At 38.5% G+C, this 21671-nt stretch overlaps 2 protein-coding genes across 3 annotated transcripts in view; one reads left to right on the top strand and one right to left on the bottom strand.

Moving 5' to 3' along the window:
- Positions 1-21671, bottom strand: part of LOC145456710 (WD repeat-containing protein 19-like) — a 392619-nt gene that overhangs the window by 105682 nt on the left and 265266 nt on the right. The window lies entirely within an intron of this gene.
- Positions 373-19411, top strand: LOC145456711 (uncharacterized). Of its 2 annotated transcripts, XM_080334814.1 has the most exons (17): positions 373-655; positions 4102-4269; positions 4783-4869; positions 5527-5736; positions 7231-7269; positions 7331-7455; positions 7886-7979; positions 11778-11920; positions 13517-13563; positions 13626-13714; positions 14728-14835; positions 14894-14981; positions 16023-16201; positions 16658-16832; positions 17892-17940; positions 18000-18092; positions 19039-19411. In XM_080334814.1, exons 1-17 carry the CDS (start codon positions 571-573, stop codon positions 19186-19188), a joined length of 1929 nt encoding a protein of 642 aa, XP_080190940.1. In that variant the 5' UTR covers positions 373-570; the 3' UTR covers positions 19189-19411. The 2 variants fall into 2 exon arrangements, with proteins under 2 accessions (XP_080190940.1, XP_080190941.1); XM_080334815.1 differs by lacking the exon at positions 373-655 and having other exon boundaries at positions 4122-4262.

The following is a 21671-nucleotide window of genomic DNA, read 5'->3' as shown; positions in this document are numbered from 1 at the left end:
CCTCTTTACATCGCCTAGCCTAGGCCAAGGTGGTGTCTATGATTCCGAAGACTACTCCAAGTCGTTTCGACACCTTCCTATCTTTTCATTGTATCGCAATTTTTGTGGTATATTGAACTATAGAGATCCTACAATCTCTATAATTGAACTGATAAAAATTGCTAATAAACCGAACTGAACTGAATAGGCATACCTGGAGCACGATTTTGGGTCATGTCGATGGGACGAAATTTGCCATCGTATAAATACTATTATTTCCAAAAATTGCCTCAATTTCAAGTCGGTCTGAATCTGCTTCTACTGGTTGGAATTTAACCAAATTTGGCGTACAACTTGACGATATTAGAAGTCATTTGCTGAAATTTGAAAAAGAAGTTCGTCTGTCCGTAGTTTGCAAGTACTATGACCGCCTTTTAGTGTTCGCCCGGCGTTGTGTTTATATAGCTCAGCGGTAGTGAGGGTCAAGGTACAGTTGCATCTATCGTTTGTTTTCAGCTGCAAAGTCCATAGTCGTTAATCGCGCAACTAATCGGGCCGTAGTTATCACTGGTGACCGGCGCGTCCGTCAAGATGACAACTCCAGCATTTGTTGAGCTTGAGAACAAGGAAGAATTGATTGCCGAGCTTCGGGAAAAGTTCAAGAAGAAGTATATCGGTGAGTGTGGCACAGTGATGCATTAGAATATATTGCGCTCTGATAGTTTTCGACTCCTTGCTATATTCATTGTACCGCAATCTTGAGGTTATTGATATAATGAAATTATTAATAATAAACTGCAGGCTTGTAACCAAGTCAGGAATCGGTGTCCTGTGCTCACACTATTCTGTATTTGAGTATTTTTTTATTAAATTACTTCAACTTGGAGAATCATCTCTGCTCACCTGTTATATTACGCAAAACGTACTGAGATTACAGTAGGGCAAGTCATAAGGTCCAGACTCCAGAGTCCCAGAGTCGCAATCAATCTACTTTTATAAGTTCTATGTTCTATATAGTTTTTAACTCAAGGGAGTCAAGTCAGTCATTTTCAATTCACTACCGAATCACGTCCGAGTCCAAGTCAAGGTTCAAAGGTTCAAAGGTTCAAGTCTGAGTCACAGTATTGAGACTAGAGTCCAGTCATTGTGTTCATTGTTCATTTTCCATTTCAACCCTCATCCACTAACTTTTTTACAATGCTGTTCGGGTGATATTGAATGCGCCTCACATTCATAAAATATTAATCTCCTTCACTTTACACAGTTTCTGACCCAACTTTACAAACACAAGTACTGATAGACGAAAAAGAAATTATGTGGTTGGGTAGCATACTATTTTTACAGTGAAATGCCTGTCATGGCCTTTCGATTCTCGAGTCATATGACTCAGTTGAGTCATGCGCTATGACTCGAGTATAATGTACAAGTCGAGTCAATACACTAATTGCCTCAATCAAGTCGAGTCAGTTTTCACATTTTAGGAAATGACTCGAGTCAATTCCAATCATCAAAAAATCGTGACTCAAGTCGAGTCATGACTCGAATCATTTCAACCAGTGCTGTCGAGTCGGTAAATTTCAGCACCTACTCCGACTCCAGACATTTTATATAGACCGACTCCAACAGTATACTACAAATTTACTCCAAAAATTATTATATGCCTCAGTGACGGTTAAATAACTTGCATATAACTATTAAACACATGCAAAAAAGATTGCATGCAAAATTGTTTCATTGTAACACGGCTCGAAATATTCACTGTGCAATTATGATGGAAGTATTCATTTCGAAATATCCTTCCTTTTTGTCATATGTTATTGTTTTTATAACATAGACAAGTCACGGATATTCTAATATGTATGAATCATTCATATACATATATATCATATACATCCTGTATAGTGAAAATGTGGATAAAAACAATAGAGCGTAGCTTTTGTGTATGCGTTAGCAACTAATGCAGAGATGCATAAATTTCCTCACTTCACACTACACTGATGACAAGCAAACTACTACTAAACATTGATCAGAGAGGAAATTTTTGGAGTAAGCTAGAGTCAAATAACATGTGTAGCATATTTGCACTTTTTCTTACACATTTGTTTGACCCAAGCCGCTGAGAAAAATAATTTTGATTTTGTTAGGTGGGAAGCAGTATTTGATTATATTTGCATCAATTTTACAACTGATGCTTTCACTTACAAAACCAGCCGATGTATTTACCCTTTCATGATATCATGGCTATGGCATAATTCAAATAATTGCACCAATTTGTGAATGCATCAGTAATTTTGTGTGGCTGGCGATTTGGTTGAAATTTTCTTCCTCTATGCAATTAAATTGCAACTTGCAAGGTTCAATTTCATCAATATCATTACTAATAGCACTGATTGTAGTACATCCAAATTCTATTTTATTTATTGTTAGTAATTTTAACCCTTTCTAATCGGCCGGCCTACTGACCAAAATTTTACTGCATCCACAAAAAAGACGATAAAATGTCATCCATATGGTTTAAATCGACGCCCAATATATTGCCGTAAACCTGAAGTAGCCGCCTAGCGGTCTGAGATACTCTTACGGCTCAGAGGCCAGAGGGAATAGCGGTGTGCAAGAAAATTTTCTCGATTTCTTGAAAATAAACTACAATTTTGTTCTTCTATATCTCCTGACGTCATACTTAGGCCCTCTCTTGGTATATGACCACCTGATTGCGTTTCGCATGAATCCCTACGCTCCAACGAGACATTACACACTACTATAGCGCTTCATAGCCCAGCGCTACGATCTTGGAAAGGTAGACATGTGATAAGCACGAATCACGCGGCCGCCGCCGATGAGTAATCGATTACGTAATCGCGTAATCTCGCGGAAGGCAATTCACTTCCAATTCTACATAACATAGTAACTATTTTATATATCTCCATGCTATTGAGGTGGTATCAACCCCAGTGGCTTGTTATATGTAACTTGCAACTGCATAACGGATTCGTAAGTATACACATATTGGCTTATTCGACACTGTCCAGTGCCCATATACGCTCGAGTTAGTCATTTCATGTGATACATTATTGCTTTATTTCACATCAATTTGAACTGTATTCTACACGGCTAATGTTCCATGTATGATCAACAGTAGTCATAGAAGCTAACAGTAACTTCGTGTGCCATCTAAACCGATATATAACTGCCTCTATATGATGTTGTTATTACAGGCTCTGGTACCAGAATAGCCTAACTCTCACGCTTATTTGTGTAGTGTTAGGGCTGGTGTCGGCTTTGTTATACAATACTAAACCCCATGATAGGGATATTGATGAATATGTCAGGATAATGGCCAGCCATATGTACAATTTACAATTGCCTGGAGCAATTGTACATCTGTTTGAAGCCGCAACGAGTCGGATGAACTTACGCAGCCATGATTTTCACGTAATAAGGTATTGCTTTCTTTCACGTCGATTTGAAACATCTCTCCGTGCTAATCTTCGATATAAGGACTTTCATTGAATAGTATGACAACAACAAGTCATAGAAGATAACTGTAATTGGTAATATGACGTCAAGAACGGAAGATACAATGGTTTATATTCCAGGCGTTCATTCACGCGAACATAATTACAAATTCAATTTTGCGGGAAACGTTTTTGCGTGTTCAACTGTTCAATCTGCATTTCAAGAAGGATGTACATTGATATAATAGGTTGTACATGGTCTTATGTATGCGTATTCATAATAACTATCCATATAAATCGATTGTTACAGTTTAGAAAGTAATGCAGTTCGAGCTATCTTAGAATAAATAACGACTCCTCCGTGTTAAACAATCGCGGTCCAGTATACTGGACCGCCGGTCGCAAAGGGTTAAGAGACCGTTGAAAGCACTTGTTTTCATATTAAAGAAGTTGGAGTCGGAGTCAGAAGCATTTTCACAAACTCCGACCGCAACTCCAGCCAGTCATCTTCTCACGACTTCGACTCCTAGGCGTGCTAAAAATTTTTTGAGACTACGACTCCATTAAGGGAAAATTCAGCGAAATTCCGACTCCGCAGCCCTGATTAATTACAACCCTGATAAACTTTAAATTGAACTGGTCTAATGCTTTGCTGAAATGCTTGCAGAACCTGGCTCTCCTAAGCTTGCAAAATTTGACGAAAGAGACGTTAATCGTATCTTCAACGATGATCTTTTCGCTTTGTCTTTCCTGAACTGGAAGAAAGGAGTGATGAGTGATTCTCTTGATATGATTGCTCAAGTTTTGGAATGGAGGAAAGAAAATGAGGTGGGAGGTGAGATTGCGCAGTTTCTTTCATTAGAAATTCTGTGATATGACTAGAGCCAGTCCGATTGTTATTGGTTCACTGATAATAACAAATCAATATCATACTTTGAAAGAAATATCGGTATCGGCCATTAGAGGTAAAAATTATCTTCCATCTATTAACGTCACAGCATGGTAGTTGCTAGTCATAGAACTATAATCTGCATCTGTTAAGACTATGAATATAGAATGTTTCTATAATCAGCCGAGTCCTTTTATCCTATTTATTTGAATAATATATATTGAAATAAACCCAAATATTTCCGGCTGACACTCGTCAGAAGTAGCATGATCGCCAGCGAGTAATAGAGAATTCAAACGAGCTTTGCATATCCACAGTCGTATCACCAAGTATCATCACGGAGTGAATTTATTCGTCGTTGGTAAAACAGAAGTCTTCACATGTACCTCATATGCAATGCGAAGCATCAACCTACATCCTGGTATCATGCAAATTGAAAACGCGTTCGTCTTATTTTAGATATATCTGTAGAGAGTGTTGGAGCCGAGTTCATGGAAAGAGGCATATGTTACATACATGGTCGCGGGCTTGATGGCAAAAGAATAAGTAAGTTTTGGATACGTAGTAATACTGAAAAAATAGTATTTACTGTGCCTAATCAAGGAATTATTAATGAAAAACTGGAATAACTTCACTTCTATGGGCTGGATTGGAGTCAAATTTAATACTAGCCAGCCTACAGGATTACCGGACCACGACCTAACATCGACCTCGCCCTCCGCCACATCCCACCTCATTTTGTCGCTTGCGTCTTATATTCTCTGCATTACTTTTCATTCAGTGTGCATGCCTCTTCTTTACTTCGCCTAGGCTAAGCTGGGTGTCTAACCTTAAAGCTACTCCGAGTTGTTTCGACATCTTCCTATTTTTTCATTGTATCGCAGTCTTGTGATGTTTTTAAAATGATGAAAATATTAATAAAAACTGATTGATTGAAATTTGTTTTGCATAGTTTTTGTAGACAACTTGATAATTTCATGGCTTAGTCGTCAAAATTTGTTAAAAAAATTCCATGTCTAATAGCTTCACTTCTACTCGTTGGAAATGAGCCAAATTTGCTTTGCATCGTTTTTATAGCAAACCTACTAATTTTAACTAATAGCCACACAAATCTGGAAAAAAAATTATTTTTGAACAGCCCAAACACTGAGCCATTAGGCTGCTGTCTTCGTTTACCACCAAAATCGGTTTCCTTCATCATAGTGTGTACCATCGGAAGACTGCAAACAAAGAATGACAAAGAAAAGGTTCGGAAACTTCTGATGTTCTGGCTGGAACGTCTGCAGCGCACCGAACCCGGCCAGCACATCACCTTCATACTGGACACTCACAAAACGGCCATGTCCAACGTGGACCTCGGCATGATTCGTTTTATCATCGACTCTTTCTCTACCTATTTTCCGGACCTTCTCGGTGAGTCCATTACACCTAGAGCAGAGTTCGACAACTAGATAATTTTCAACTTTTCCAAATTATAGCTACAGTATTTTCAAATTAGACCAGAATTAGAATTATAGCAAAACATTTTTTTCCAAATTAGAAATTTTGAATAAATTGATTGAGTTCAGTTCGTATCAACCTGTACACTTTCAGGAAAACCAGAAATTAGATTATAATTAAAATTAATGCAAAGAAACATTTCAAAAATTGGATTAGAATTAGCTCACCGCCATTTCGCTCTAAATAGTGTAGTTATGCAACTAGAATTAGCTAGTTGTCCAAGTCGGTATCGATGGGCCATTAGAGGTAAAAAAATATCAGCCATTTCTGTAACGTCACAGCATGGTAGTTTATTTCGTGCCCAAGCATAGCATTAACTGTATAGCTGTTCAAATAAATGCTGTGAAGTGCTGGAAATGTGCCTTGAGCTAGACCCCATATCTTTTTGATCTGCTGAGATGTGCATTCATTGGTACAGCAAATGTAATTGTTATTTGATATGCGCAAGGCATGGTGACATCTCATCTCTTGGGTAATCTAATATGCAAATGACATTGTATCTCTTCGAGTTGTTATATGATACTTGCGAAAGTGGAGCTTATATACATCATACATATGATATATCATATGATAGGCAGACAAGTAGCCGGGAGGGGTTTGACAACAAAATGGAGAGGTTTGGATTTTTTTCATAATTACCAAGATAGTATCAATATATTAGGGTTAATCACTAGTATCAATATATTAGGGTTAATCACATCAGTAGATATGGACAATACACAATTCAGACAAGCTTCCTAGTGTTGACGAAATTACGCGTGTTATTAAGCTCCACTTCCGCACATTGAGATAGTTCACCAGCGAAACAGGCAGTGGCGTTAATAAGCGAGTACTTGATCCTTCTTGAATACCAAATATTCACCAACAAAATCTCGAATACAAAACCTTGGCGGCGAGGAACTGTTTTTACAAATCAAAGTGTCCAAGTCTGTTGTGGAACCTGTTCTGTAATCGCCGCGATTTCATGTGAATCAGACCTTTCTCATCTTTTGTTATCCCGAGCTTCGATGCTCATCTTCTGATCGGTATGTTTTAGCATCAGCGGTTGCAGTCTGTTTGCGGCGAATCGCGTAGATTGCGTAGAGTGAATCCTCAACTATAACTACTCACTTTTTAAAAAGTGCTACTAGGACTAGAACAATAAAACCATTATTTAGTTAGCTGAACATCAAATAATTAACTGGGTAGTTTGTACAAGTCTGCAAAGAATGGTTCTGAACGTCTCATGACTCTCCAAATTTCAGATTACTTATCACGGTACACGGGCAGAGGATTTAAAATATGGATGCAATTGAAATTATTCTGATAGGATTTAAATAAAGGTTTAGTCGAGATTATGTGCCGTTGATCAACTGATTTTATTTGCTTTCTGTAATTATCCGAAGATTAAGTAGTCTTTATTTTCAGAGAGGATCGTTATCCTGGATATGCCCTGGATCATGAACGGTCAGTTGCTTTTCCATTATGATTGATTGCATGAGCTTATCTGGAAGCCTCCGAATTTCAGCCATTTGGAAAGTCGTGAAGCAATGGATGACTGAGGAACAACGAAGCAGAGTTGTTTTCTGCAGTCGCCAGGAATTGGGGAAGCTTATTGCAAAGGATCAACTGCCCACTACCATGAACGGAACGGTACGTATTCGTCAACAATGTTGAGACAACTAGAGAATTTTCAGCTTTTCCGTATTAAATTAGAATTAGATTAAAAGCTACATTGTTTTTCAAAATTTGATTAGAGTTGAAAATAGTGCATTCGCAAAAAATTACAAGATTCGAAATTGGAAAGAAATACAACAAGAAAGCAAGTTGAGTTCATATCAAATCAGGGTTCACGGCAAATGTCTGTGCACCAATGTTGACTCGTTTCGTACTATACGGTTCTCTTGCAGCATTTTCTGGAAAATCAGAAATTGGATTAGAATTAAAATGAGAAACATTTCACGAATTAGACTAGAACTAGAATTATCTAGTTCTCCGAGTCTGGTGCTTGTCATGATTACTTCTTTGCTGTCCTGCTTTGCAATGTCGCGAAGTTTAGTAATGAGAACGAAATCCTTTCCAGTCCGAGTGGAAATATTCCTACCCGCCTTTTCCCGATGATCTCCCCGCAAAGTCTCACTTCAAGGACGACCCGATGAACTTCAAACCAGAAACAGGTAAATCTTAGCACGGTAATTTTTACACTCCAGTAAGGAAAATATAGGCGTGATTCGGACAGAGGTGGTTTGTAATAAAGTTAATTTTTTAGCGGATAAAGTTTGCTTTGCCAATATCCACTGCTTAGCCCGCTCGAGTGGTCATGTTTTTGAACTACTTTCTTTGTACTCGATGGTTTTTAGTCTAAATTAATTCTTTAATTTTTCATTTTGTAAAGTAGAAAGTAGTTTTGAGGTATGTGTCTGTCATCTTTACATGTGAAATTGTCGTAAAAACCGAGCGAAATGGCCCACGTATGACGGCATCTGAACATATTATGTTTAAAAATTGCATTTATTAACCATTTTGCATTAGTCTCTAAGATGCATCTTGGTATTTTGGAAGTATAAACCTCTGATTAACCTCTAACCGTTAACACCTGGACTAAATCTACTTTTTGAAACTGCTTATTCGAGTAGATTTCAAGCGTTTCATTTTCCACTTCCAATTTGAGTAATTTTTGACTTTTGGAAATCTGTAACTGTATTTAGCAAAAAATTATGACGTCACTGCTGCTTCTACTCGAAGAAATTTTGTCATGTCTTGCAAATCGCTACTTCTGGTTAAGGAGAAATTTATGACATTACTTGTATCTCTACTCGAGTACCAACGGTGAATTCTTTGACCACGTCTGGATTCAGGTTGCAAGGAGGCTTCTAGTTCTAGTTGACTATCCGCACCACAGCTTTGCGATCGCGGCCCTTTTGGTCAGGGTAAGACATGTAGCTTGCACGGGAAGACTGCTTGCATGGTATTTGATGATTTTCTTAACGGGGCGTGTTTTTTTTTCCGCACATGAGCGGTGTGTGGCGGCTCCATGTTTTTTTCATGTATGTAACGCGCGTCCTGAGAAGGTCTATTGCATGCAACTTAATATACGCTGTATCTGTATGCATAGCTGTGTTACCTTAGACTTCTTGGGCGGTATATATTGCATGATAACTAGCACCTTCACCGATAGCCCAGATATATTCAGCCGATATTTAAAAGATATGGCACCCTAAGGCACATTTTCAGAACTTCACGGCCATTGCTATGCTAGGCATGACATAAACTAGAAAGGCTGCAGCTTGACAGCTGTAAGGTATCGGAAATAGTTCAACATTCCCAGTCTAACAGTCGCAGATTGCGGCATTGGTGACATCGGCAATATTGACAAATTAAATACACGCCTTTTAAAGTGATCTCCTTGACCCGATTATTCGAATGTTCATGCTGGTGATGTCATTTGGTGATACACAATGTTCTTTTCAATTCTCTACTAGTTACTGAACATTACTCTTGACGACTGTCAGCTGATAATATTGGGTTCATTTCAATATCAATATATTATTTACATTCATTAAAGCCCAAAACAAGATAGTGTTAAGACCAGAGGTCTCAAACACATGGCCCGCGACGGCATTATGAAATTCTAGGTACTCGACAGTATATTCAAGTGCCAAATATCTCTTTCAGATATAAAAACTTGAAGTTCACCCTGAAACTACTATATAACCCACTGAAATCTCAACAAACTTACTCATCACATCACTTTTAAAAGCTACCACCTTTCGTAAAATTACTCGATTTCGGTTGGACTGGGTGATTGAGAAGTAAAACGGAGTCGGGCAAGCGTTAAAATCACATAAGGACTTGCGACTCGGAACGGTGACTTGGTAATCCTATGACGCAACAATCTATGAAACTGTCATGGGGAATAGTGATCTATCAAAAGGTCGTAGCTTTCGTTGCGTATGGTATCTAGCTATCTATAATCAGGTCAGTATGGCAACTATCGGTATTGTGAGACCCCCCGTGACGTATAGTTGTAACATGCTGCTGGGTGTTGTTGGTTCTCTTTATCCATGTTATTATTGGTGACGAGTAAGTTAGTAGTACGCTCCACAGCTGTAATACCAATGAATTCATCCGCGATTGGACGTTAATCCAGGGGTTCTGAACCAGGGTCCGTAGGTAGACCCCTTCGTGGTGCGAAGCACCACATCAGGGGATACGAGATGCATTGTGGAATTAGGCCAATATGCTGTGGAATATTTCTTATCCAATTTATTCAACTGGAAAATGGTCTTCGCGCTACGCGCGATTTTATGTGAATGTGCCTTCTGATTTTAATATAGGTAGGTATGTAGGCCCTACCATTAGAAATTGTGTTGAATATGAACAGGTGCTACGAGAAATCTTATTGGAAGCACGAGGGATACGATCGCTAAAGTTGAGAAACGATGCTATTTCTATGGTTCAATAATGATTATGTTTGAGTTGTTATTGACATGTTCCAATAATAATCGAAGGCAAAATCTAATGCTGATTTAATTTGACTTTGGCAATGACAGTAACAATAGCATACTTATCACGACTACATCAAAACCAGGATTCAGCTACACCGCTCAAATGCTTTGATATCAGATCAATCTTCAGTAGATTTTAAAATATTCTACATAAAATTGTGGCACGTCAAAGGTCCACTAGCTGCAATATTACAACCCGACAGTTTTGACAATGTCATGATGCATCCTCTCACATGATGTCCATAACTCATTATTTCAACAAATTATGCCCGGCACAAACAAACATTTGAAAATGTGATTTTTCCGTGTCAAGCGTGAATAGTACAATAGTAAATTGCATTTTCACGATGTTTGTGGAATGCCTGTCCGCAAGCTTCCGTCAAATAAGGCCTACTTGGAAATTATACATTGAATATCCATATTATTGATGTTGCGGCCCGCGGTGTCATCAAAAACTGGAAATTGGCCCGCGAGCACATTTGAGTTTGAGACCTCTGGTTAAGACGTTCGCTGCGGTATGCATGTAGCTTTATCGAAAACCAGATGTGGACTCCATGTTTTGGCAGAGAAATGGTTTGTTCACTTTATTTCCAGTTTGCATTATAGTTACTTTAAAAAGTGCACCGGTGTCGTGAAAACGGGTCTGTGGCTTTTGCAATTACTACTGTAAATTACAGGCATCTGAAAAGCATCTTTATAAGTAGATCATTTTGAGCTATTCCATGGTAAATTTTAATTAGAATTATAGTTACGCAGATATTTTTGAATCGTATTGGAATTAAAATTCGCAAAAACTAGTAATATTGAATTGAAGTCTGAATTCGAACGAAATACTACTAACTACATTGTTTTCACAATTTATATTAGAATTAGTGAAATTGCAAAAACTCAGAATTTGAATAATATTTCAAATTAGAAAGAAATGGAACACAAATCAAGTTTATATCAAATCATGGCACATACTCATAAGCACAAGAATGGCAAATGTCTGTACACCGAACTTGGCTCGTTTCGCAATATACAGCTCCCTTGTAGCACTCTTAGGAATACCAGAAATTAGATTGGAATTGAAATGGGAGCATGGAAACATTTCACATGTTAGATTGCAATTGGAAATACCAAATTCACTAAAACTTTTATATTGAATTAAGTTCCGCATTTAGAAATAAATACAACGATCGAGTTAATTGTCATAGGCATGAGAATAACAAATGTCTGCATACAGAGCTTGACTCATTTTGTGCTATACAGTTCTACTGTAGCATTTTCAGAAAACCAGAAATTGAATCAGAAGGAGATCATAGAAACAATTCACACTTTAGATTAGAATTAGAGTAACGAAATTTTGCTATAATTAAACTAATTACACGTTTAGTTGTCCGAGTCTGCATCGTTAGACTGATCGCATGGCACACAATGTGAGTACTAACTGATTTCGCTTGTTCATCTGCAAATTTGTGTTTCCAGATAATTCAAAGGACGATACAAACGAACAGACAAACCCATCGGCAGACTCTTCGGAATCAGATGAAACAATTGACGTAGCCCCAATGCCTTCGACTAGACCACGACACAGCTCACTACCTTCACCAAAGTCTTCACCCAGAAAGGTACTATATCTGCATTTTATTGTGCATTGTACGTTTATACATGATGTTGATTGTTACAATGATCACTTGATCATACTTGGACCAGTAAATAATTTTCATTCTAATTACATTAGAATTATAGCTATACAGTCTTTTTCCAAATTAGACTAGAATTAGAGTTATACCGACATAGTTCTTTTCCAAATTATGCTAGAATTAGAATTATAGCTACAGTTTGCTCCAAATCAGATTAGAATTATAGCTACAGTTTTCTTCGAAATTGGCTTAGAATTAGAATTATAGCTACACTTCTTTCCAAATCATACTGCAATTAGAATCATAGCAACTACAATTTTTTTTAAAAATTGGAGTGAAATTAGACCAGAATTTGAATTATACGACTAAATAATAATATTCACATTGATACGATTGTCTATGTACAATAGGGTTGTCCAAAATTTGGAAAATCTCAAAAAGTCTCCGTGATTGTGTCTCATTCTATAGATTATTGATAAAAAACAACAATGAGCCTGAAAGAAGCTTACAGGAAAGCCATTAAGATTTCGGTCAAAGCGTTTGAAAGTAGCTGCTCAAGAATGGACGTGCCACTGACCATAGAACGGCGAGAAGACTAGTAATCAAATAACCACGGCTCTTGATTGGCTAATCGGCTATGCTTCAATGACCACGGCAGCAGCAGCTTGCTGATCAGGTGGTCAAGAAGTCTGCTACCGGCGGGGATTCTGAGTGCGCATTGTTAGTAGTTTGGCAGGTGATGATTTAAGATTAATTCAGGACATGTTGAGGTACGAAATACATGATGAGCAAACAACACCTGCTTCACAGAAGCTTTTACAGCATGACTGCTTCATTGTGAAGGAAACGGCTGAAGCCTACATGTCGTGTTTTCATCGAGAGAAAGCAGAGGCGCTTATGCAAGTGTTAAGCGAATTCACCGTTTCAGTACGAATCCACCATCACTGAATACAAATATATAAAGCTTAACAATACACTATACTATGTAGGCTCCAGCCGTTTCATTCACAATGAAGCAGTCATGCTGTAAAAGCTTCTGTGAAGCAGGTGTTGTTTGTTCATCATGTATTTCGTACCTCAACATGTCCTGAATTAATCTTAAATCATCACCTGCCAAACTACTAACAATGCGCACTCAGAATCCCCGCCGGTAGCAGACTTCTTGAACACCTGATCAGCAAGCTGCTGCTGCCGTGGTCATTGAAGCATAGCCGATTAGCTAATCAAGAGCCGTGATTATTTGATTACTAGTCTTCTCGCCGTTCTATGGTCAGTGGCACGCCCATTTTTGAGCAGCTACTTTCAAACGCTTTGGCTAATTGTTGTTTTTTATCAATAATCTATAGAATGAGACACAATCACGGAGACTTTTTGAGATTTTCCAAATTTTGGACAACCCTAATGTACAATGACTTTTCAATTCTCTACTGGTTGCTGATGATCACCCCTGAAAAGCGTCAGTCGAAAATATTCGGGTATATTTCAATAGGAATGTATTATTGAAAGGTGCTATTGCGATTTGTACATCCATTTGTAGAAAAATTCTATAATCTCACCTTGCTACAATGCTTAATTTTCCAGGAGTCAAACCATGTGGAAAACTCCCCGAAAGCGGGCGACTCCAAAAGGTTTAATTTTTGTTTTTGGTCAAATTCGATATTGATATTTATACGGACATTCCACGTTGTAGGAAGTCGAAGACTCGCAGACGTGCGACATCACAAAGGGCCGTCGTTCATGAACAAGCAACTACCTCGCGGTCGCCCATCCGCAACAAAGGTGATTCGATGTTCTGGCAACCTGATTAAATCCTTCTGCGTGTGTCATTACATATATAGGCTACTTTTGGTGTGCATTCCTTCCTGCGCGTCTGAAAAGAGCCATATAACTGCATAGAATAGCTCATGCATCAGCGGTTTTTGGTGGCCTACTATCGTCATGATGATCATTTTAGTAGGTTGTTGGTCATATTAGTGACTTTTAGGATGTTTACTTGGGGTGAGATCAATATATTTGATCAATACCTTGTTGTTTAAACAACGATGCATAACAATTTTTGCTCACTTCCAACCGGTAGAAGCGAAGTTATTGCAGTTGATAATTTTGGATTTGCAAAAATAGCCTGGACAGTGAGTAATCCCAAAAATTATTAATGAAAAATTCAAATAACTTCGCTTGTACTGGTTGGAATTGAGTCAAATTTGTTTTGCATTGTTTTTGTAGACAGCTCAACTTCCCTGTGGTTGACAGTAAAATTTGAATTGAAAAAAAAAAATTTCATAAATTTAAAATTTTCAAACCCTGTGCGTTTATGTCTACCAGTTGGAATCGAGCCAAATTTAGTGTGTAGAGTTTTTTTCGGCAACCTAGCTATTTAATCAATGAATCCCCAGAATCCAGAAAAAAAGTTATTTTTGAACAGCCCTAGTGATCAACTGTCGTCAAGCCGATGGTATCATTAGTTTTTTGGTCATATTAGTGATCAGTCATATGTGGCTTCTAGGATGTTGACTTGGGGTGAGATCAATGTATTCGATCAATACCTTCTTGCGGTATCAATATTTGTGGCAATACCAAGGGTTGCATTCTGCGGTTTGTGAATCTTACATTTTCAATTTATCTGTAATCTCGTCTCGGCCACCAGTAATTTTCCAGTATAAAAATAAAATATTTGTGAAATAACCTAATATAAAGTCATCTTACAAGCATTGTGCTTGTTGGATTTTGTCCAATATTCAGACATCTAAGATGCTGTGTATGAGGTTATTTTACAAATTCTTTGATCGGTTCAGGTGAAAATCAGTTGAGACAACGTCATATTTCTGGCTCTATGCAAAGCAAAGAATCATCCCCGCAATCCGTCATTTCTTTCAGCGAAAAATCTCCGTTTCGTGATGCAGGTAATGGGATCGCACTCCGGTTTCCGAAAAGTGAATAATGCGACGATTTGTGCTTTAGGCGATGGTGAAGTCACACAACCTGTGGACTCGTCGTTTTCAAAAGGCAGCTCGGATGAAATCACTCTCAGAAATCTGCTTATCATGAGGCGAGGAGGTTTACTGCTTGATTTGCAACTCTTAGTCACTCATGTCGGATAAGTTGAATATTGTCTATTTGTTAATGCTTTATAGCCTAAAGTAGTGGTTCTCAACTTCTTTTGCTTGCAAACAGGTGAAATTATAAAATTTTGAGGTTCTGTGAACCTCCGAAAAGCAAATTTAACCCGAAATGGGATTACAACGAATGTATGCGTCTTAAAAGCAAACAATTAAAAGAGAGATATTACACCTATTCCATTGACTAATATATACAGATTGAAATGAGCCCGAATATTTTTGACTGACACTCGTCAGGGGTAATCGTCAGCGTCTAGTAGAGAATTGGAAAGAACATTGTATATCAACCATCGTATCACCAAATATGACGTCTAAAACCACCAACTTCATTTTTTTTTGTTCGTATGCCAGTTTATAATATTCAGGTATATTTCAATATGAATATATTATTATTCGAAGCAGAGGTTCCCAACCTAAGTATTTTCAATAGGCAATGACCGCCCCCCCCTCCCCCATATGCCTCTTTCAAAAATTGAGAAGAGTTATTTTAATTCAAAACTGTGGGGAAACTGGTTCACACAGTATCCGGAAATGATATAAATGTAACACACAATAGACATGATAGTACATTAATTAGTTATTAACATTGCTGTGATGGTTGAGATTTTATTTATTAATTATTTATTTATCAATTAAATTATTGCTGATTTGTTGTGGAAAACAAAAATATTATCATCAATAAATCTAAAAGTAAATTGATGCCAAATTCTGAATGAAGCAGTAGCTCACTGCTGTACTAGTGTTTTTATTAAATTTTGAATAATATCTTTTGTTATAGACGACAGATTTCACGTCTTAGGAAGAGGCTTTCATTTGATAGCCTTTGAGTCGACTTCTATCAAAATACGTCAACCTAGTTTGTGCCAACAGATTATAATTTTTTGATGACCTACTGAAGAAAAACTGGTTGTCCCAGGCCATCGCCAAGCATTAAATTTACAGTTTCATCGGTAACGTTTGCATTGTTACAGTCCGGTAGCAACGATGAAGTTCGAGCGTGCCAACGAGCGACTCGAAAGCCAGATCGACCTCCGCAATCCGAACGAAGCGACACAGAATCTTTCTGAAAGGACGGACGTATCGTTTAAAATCAAGACTACATCGCCCGATAAATATCATGTGAAACCCAGCGTCGGGATACTGCGACCTGGTGAGCTTCAAACTGGCAGTGGCAGTTAGGCCTATGTAGTCAGCATTGGTACTCACTACTCAGTAGAGTTGTTCAAAATTTTTTTTTCAAATTTGACTGGCTAATTGATAAAATTGTTAGGTTGCTGAAAAAAGTGCTGCACATCGTAAAAAAATGGATTTCTTTGAAATAAATATAAAACTCCATGAAATTATCATGTAGTCTACAAAAACGATGCATAACAAATTACGTTCAATTTTTTAGATAAATCCATAATTCTTTACTCTCATGGCTCTGCTTCTACTGGTTGAAAATGAGTCAAATATGATGTGGAATATTTTTTTTTGGCAACTTACCAATTTATCATTTAGCCCGTAAAATTTGAAAAAAAAACAGTTGTTTTTAAACAACCATAGTACTCGGGTAGGAGTAAAAGTAACTTTGTAAATGTTTACTCAGTTTCATGTTTTGTTGCAGGTGAATCTGTGAGCATCCGTATTTATATCGAGCCCGAACACGAGACTTCTATGCATAACGACCGATTTCTGCTCCTTTATAAAATAATTCCGGCAGAAGAAGAACGCCCGTCTCACAGCGATATCGTCAAGTTCTGGAAATTGGAGTCGAGCAGAACCTCTCATTTCGAACACAGGTGAAGACTTGAGACTTGACTCGAGTCAGAATGTGCAATGACTCGATATGACTTGTGACCCGAAGGTATTGACTTGGTCCCGAAACGGCTACTTACTTGGGTTCTTTCAGCCCCATTGATTTTGTACTTCTACTTTTAGTAGTTTTGACATGTCTTGAAAATTGCTACTTTTACTTGTAATTGACAGTGGTGTAATGACTGGACTTGAGTCGCGATTTTCTGATTACTCGACTTGACTCGAGTCATTTTCTCAAAATGCGGAAATGACTCGACTTGGACTCGAATTTTTGCGCATGACTCGAACCAAGTCATATGACTCGAGACTCAGACAGCCAAGACCGAGATTTCATTGTCATTTAGAAGAACAGCTTCTTGGAGGTACAGAACTTCAATACACAATTGAATAGTATATTTATATTGAAATGAACCCGAATATTTTCGGCTGACACTCGTCAGGGGTAATCGTCAGCAACTAGTAGAGAATTCAAAAGAACAGCGTATATCAACAATCGTAACACAAAATATGACGTCACCAGCACGACATGTCGAATACGAGAGCGGTCAATGTACTAATTTTAGAAGAGTAAAGTAACCACCCTATTGAGATTTCGTCTATCGGTACTAATACTTGAAAATGCGACCAGAAACTGCTAAAAGCGAGTAAAATTAGTATATTATCAATGCGAACCATTCGATATCACCAAACAGAGTTATAAAAAGCGTATTTAACAAGACTTTAACTGGAAACGGAGCAGTCAACACAATGACTTGGACTCGGACTTGAGTCATAACACCATGACTCGGACTCGACGCTTTTGCTTGCTGACTTGACTCGGTGGCAATTGAAAATGACTCAACTTGACTCGACTCAAAAATTATAAAAGTGAGATTGACTTGTGACTCGAAGCCTTATGACTTGGTTACAACCCTGGTAATTGAGTAGGAATTTGCGTTTTTATTTCTACTTGAATAGTATCTCCAACTATTATGGCTACCTCTGGGTAAAGTCTCTCCCTGTTGATAAGTTTTCGCTTTTCAGCAATATTCTCTCTCTTCCAGGGTATACGTCGCAGGAAGAAAAAAATCGAACACTGTCGAATCGAAAGAGGTATTTCTCCGTTTTGCTCGCTGAAATTGCTTTGGTCTGTGAACTAACTGGTTTTCCAGGTACCTGATATTCAAACGAATCTGTTTCCGGAGCATGAAACGGATATTGTGTCGTCACAAGTGCAACAACAGATCATTTTGCTGAATAACAAGGTGGGTATTAATATATAGAACAGCGTTCTTATCTACAACGACATGACCATCACCAATCAGTTTCCTATAACCACGGCAAAATTGATGACGTTTATTACAGGGTTGTAATCAAGTCACAAGGTTCCGCAAGTCAATCTCGCTTTTATAGTTTTCACTCGAGATGAGTCGAGTCATTTTCAATTCACCACCGAGTCAAGTCCGAGTCAAAGTCAGCCAGTAGAGGGTCGAGTCCGTGTCATATCGTTTTGACTCGAGTCCAAGTCAAATTCATCATGGTCACTGTTCAGTTTTCAGTTCAATCCGGCTCCACCCAATTTTTTCAACTCTGCTCGAGTGATATAGAATGGCTCGTATTCATAGTATCGTAATTTTCCTCAGTCTTACACTTTCTGGTCCTATTTTCCAAGTATCAGGTCTGATGAAATTTTTAGTAACAATTTGTACTGACTGTAAATTATTTAATAGTAATCAATAATCGTCAGATTTTATTTTCATCTGCCCAAGACACACACAATGTACAATGCGATATACAAGACGCACAATGCGATATAATGAACAAATAGGGGATGCCGAACGACCAACCAGTTGGGGCCTCTTGAACTGCCATCCACCTCGACCTAGTGCCTGATGTCAGTCTTCTTTGATGTTATTCTTACTTCGTCGGTCCTTATTACAAGCTATTTCTTGCTATTTCATGAGAGTTATAACGGATTAAGTGCTCTAATCAAATTTTAAACCTTGGTAACTGAAACTTTGCTTAAAGTAGACAATTAGGTCGGGGTTAAAGTCTCATTAGAGGATTCATAACCTTTACCCCCAACCCTAATCCTATGGTACCCCAACAATGATCCAACCCACTACTTCAACCTCACCCTAAACCCTAACCTTAAGCCCCCAACTAAAATGCTAAACCAATTGTAATCGAGATATTTTCGAAAAATTTCAGGTGATTCGTCTCGAAAGCGACTCTCGTTGGATCCGAAGGCGTTTACGACACACGATGGGGCTGTTGTTTGTCGTCATACTACTTTTGTTGGTTTTGCTCAAAGAAGTTATCGTTCTATCGTCTCGCGTTTCAAAATCGCAACCATCTTAAAGACAGATTTATACTAATATAAATTAGGTGTGTTAGCGCCGCAATAATTTATGTCTGCGTTGCAATTCTCGCAATCTTTCATTCCTCGTGTGCAGGGTATTTCATGACCGCAATTCGTTTTCTATCACGCTATGGAGCGAGCTCGCTAGAGAATGGCGCTTTTCTTAAACTTATATTAGTAGACGCTTGCGACTTATTGAAATAAATTGTGGTGAGGACCAAATCTTATCAGTGCGAAAGAGTCGATATTGAATGGAAGTCGCAGTCAACGCTAACGGCTGAAGTGTTTTTATTGCGGTGGAGATGTAGCGGTATTCTGAACACTCGGTCTCCTTCGCTGCAGGGTTGGACAATGGCAACTAGAAATTATTCAACTTTTCCTAGAAATTATTCAACTTTTCCTAACTAGAATTGCTTGCAGATTGAATTCGATTTCGGATTAGGAAGAACAAAAATCGAGCTCAGTTCGTAGCAAATCAGAGTTCGTTCTCATAAGCGTTTGGATGGCAAATGTCCGTACACCAATGCCTGGCTCTTTTCGTACAGGTCTCCTGCATTTTGAGTAGACACTCGATTAGAATTGAAATCAGAGCAAAGAAACATTTCACAAATTAGATTACCTAGGGTCACCAAATTTTGAGATTCTAAAAAGATAGCTCCAGCACAGGAGAAGAAAAGAGGTGATTTTGAAAATTTTTCAACCGATAGTACCGTGTTGACTAAAATAAATGTCGCGTTTTGGTCGCATTTTTATCCTTCTTATACAGAAAGAGGGCATTATGTAGGCGTCCTCCGAAGACACTTTCAATTTATTGAAAATAGGACAAATCCTCTTAAAAGAAGTCGTATGGTAGCCCTGGATTACCGGCATTTCGCTGTAATTAGACAACTAGAAGATTATCAAATTTGCAGCTTCGCAAGCAAAACGGAAGACTTTTAGCACTGATCAGTGGTCACGCGATGTATGCCTCAATGCACATTGCACACTGCAGAGGATGGATCTGAGTGAGAAACTGATTAACATTCAGGAATTTGGCGAGGGCAACTCTAAACGGCGGACCGCGGAACAGCGGAACATGTAATACTAAACAGCGGACCGAGCGGAACTGCGGACCGAGCGGACCATAAGAAAATAGCTCAATACTAAACGGCGGAACGAGCGGACCGCAGAACTAGCGGAACTTGCAATACTAAACGGCGGACCGAGCGGAACTGCGGACCGAGCGGACCATAGCAAAATAGCTCAATACTAAACGGCGGACCGCGGAACTAGCGGAAATTGCAATACTAAACGGCGGACCGAGCGGAACTGCGGACCGAGCGGACTACTACAAAGACCAGAATGTAAACAGCGGACCGCGGATCAGGCGCAACTCGCAAATGTCGCAATACTCCTAATTTCTGAAAGGGTGCCTTTCATTTTGGCAATAAGGAGCATACCGAACATAAGGACATCTTGTCTATGGTAACTATGGGGTATCTTCAAGTGTGGCAACGTTGTAACAACACACCCCAAACATTCCCCAGACTTGATGTCCAGGTTGCAATGCAGTACGAACACACCTCAAACATACCTCAGACATCATCATCTTCATCATCATCATTGAATTATTAGCAATTTTATCAGTTCAATACACCACAAAAAATGCGATACAATGAAAAGACAGTAAGATGTCGAAGCGACTAGGAGTAGCCTATGGAATCAGACAGCACCCACCTTGGACGAGGCGATGTAAAGAGGAGGCATGCACACAGGATGAAAGTAAAAAAGATAGTATAGAAAAAGAAAGCATGATGTCCGGATTGTAACACAGTACGAACACACCTCAAACATACCCCAGACATGATTTCCTGGTTGCAATGGAGTACTCTACTAACATACCACAGACATGGTATATATCGACTATCTCTGATCGAGGGGAAATTTCTATGTATGTTCTACTTAAGTATAGTAATTATAATGAAATGTAACTAGCTAATTCTGAGGCTCTCTTTTCGATGGATGTTTCCATCACGTCGGTGATGGTGCTCTTAGTCTATCTAGCTAAATAAGGAAAGTACTTTTTCTTTTGTAACATACCTGTAGGTTTTCATCTGCTCACTCTTCTAGTGGTTACGTTTCTGGACTATATCCAAATTAACCGATTAATTTAAAGTTGAATTACGAACTGTTCACTTTCTGACACGCAGATGAAAGTAGTTTTTTTGCTCGAACACGATGATTTGGAAAGGGAAAACTTATAACTACGTCGTATACAAATCCCAGAACGATTTTTCAATGAAAACGACGGGTCAGACGCAAATCGTGGACTGACTGAACAAATGTAATAGCAGACTAAGGCTGCGTTCGTCGTTTGGTTTCGCCACGAGTGATTGTGAAAACCCGTTACCAAAACCAGCAATGTGAACACAAGCGAACTTCGCAACGTGACGGTGAACGCATTGGTTTCGACATCGACGTCACAATTGACGGCTAAATGAAC

The sequence above is a fragment of the Botryllus schlosseri genome, chromosome 15 (assembly GCF_051294905.1).
Source record: "Botryllus schlosseri isolate E-star chromosome 15, Bs_hap1, whole genome shotgun sequence".
Lineage (NCBI taxonomy): Eukaryota > Metazoa > Chordata > Ascidiacea > Stolidobranchia > Styelidae > Botryllus > Botryllus schlosseri.
This window is presented reverse-complemented; position numbering and strand designations above follow the sequence as displayed.

What these genes read in the sequence shown, in the direction of transcription:
- LOC145456711 (XM_080334814.1), top strand. Translation starts at nt 571, where the DNA reads ATGACAACTCCAGCATTTGTTGAGCTTGAGAACAAGGAAGAATTGATT. An exon ending in GCTTGATGGCAAAAGAATAA is followed by an intron (nt 4,870 to 5,526) that starts GTAAGTTTTGGA and finishes CCTTCATCATAG; the next exon opens with TGTGTACCATCGGAAGACTG. An exon ending in TATGCCCTGGATCATGAACG is followed by an intron (nt 7,270 to 7,330) that starts GTCAGTTGCTTT and finishes TCCGAATTTCAG; the next exon opens with CCATTTGGAAAGTCGTGAAG.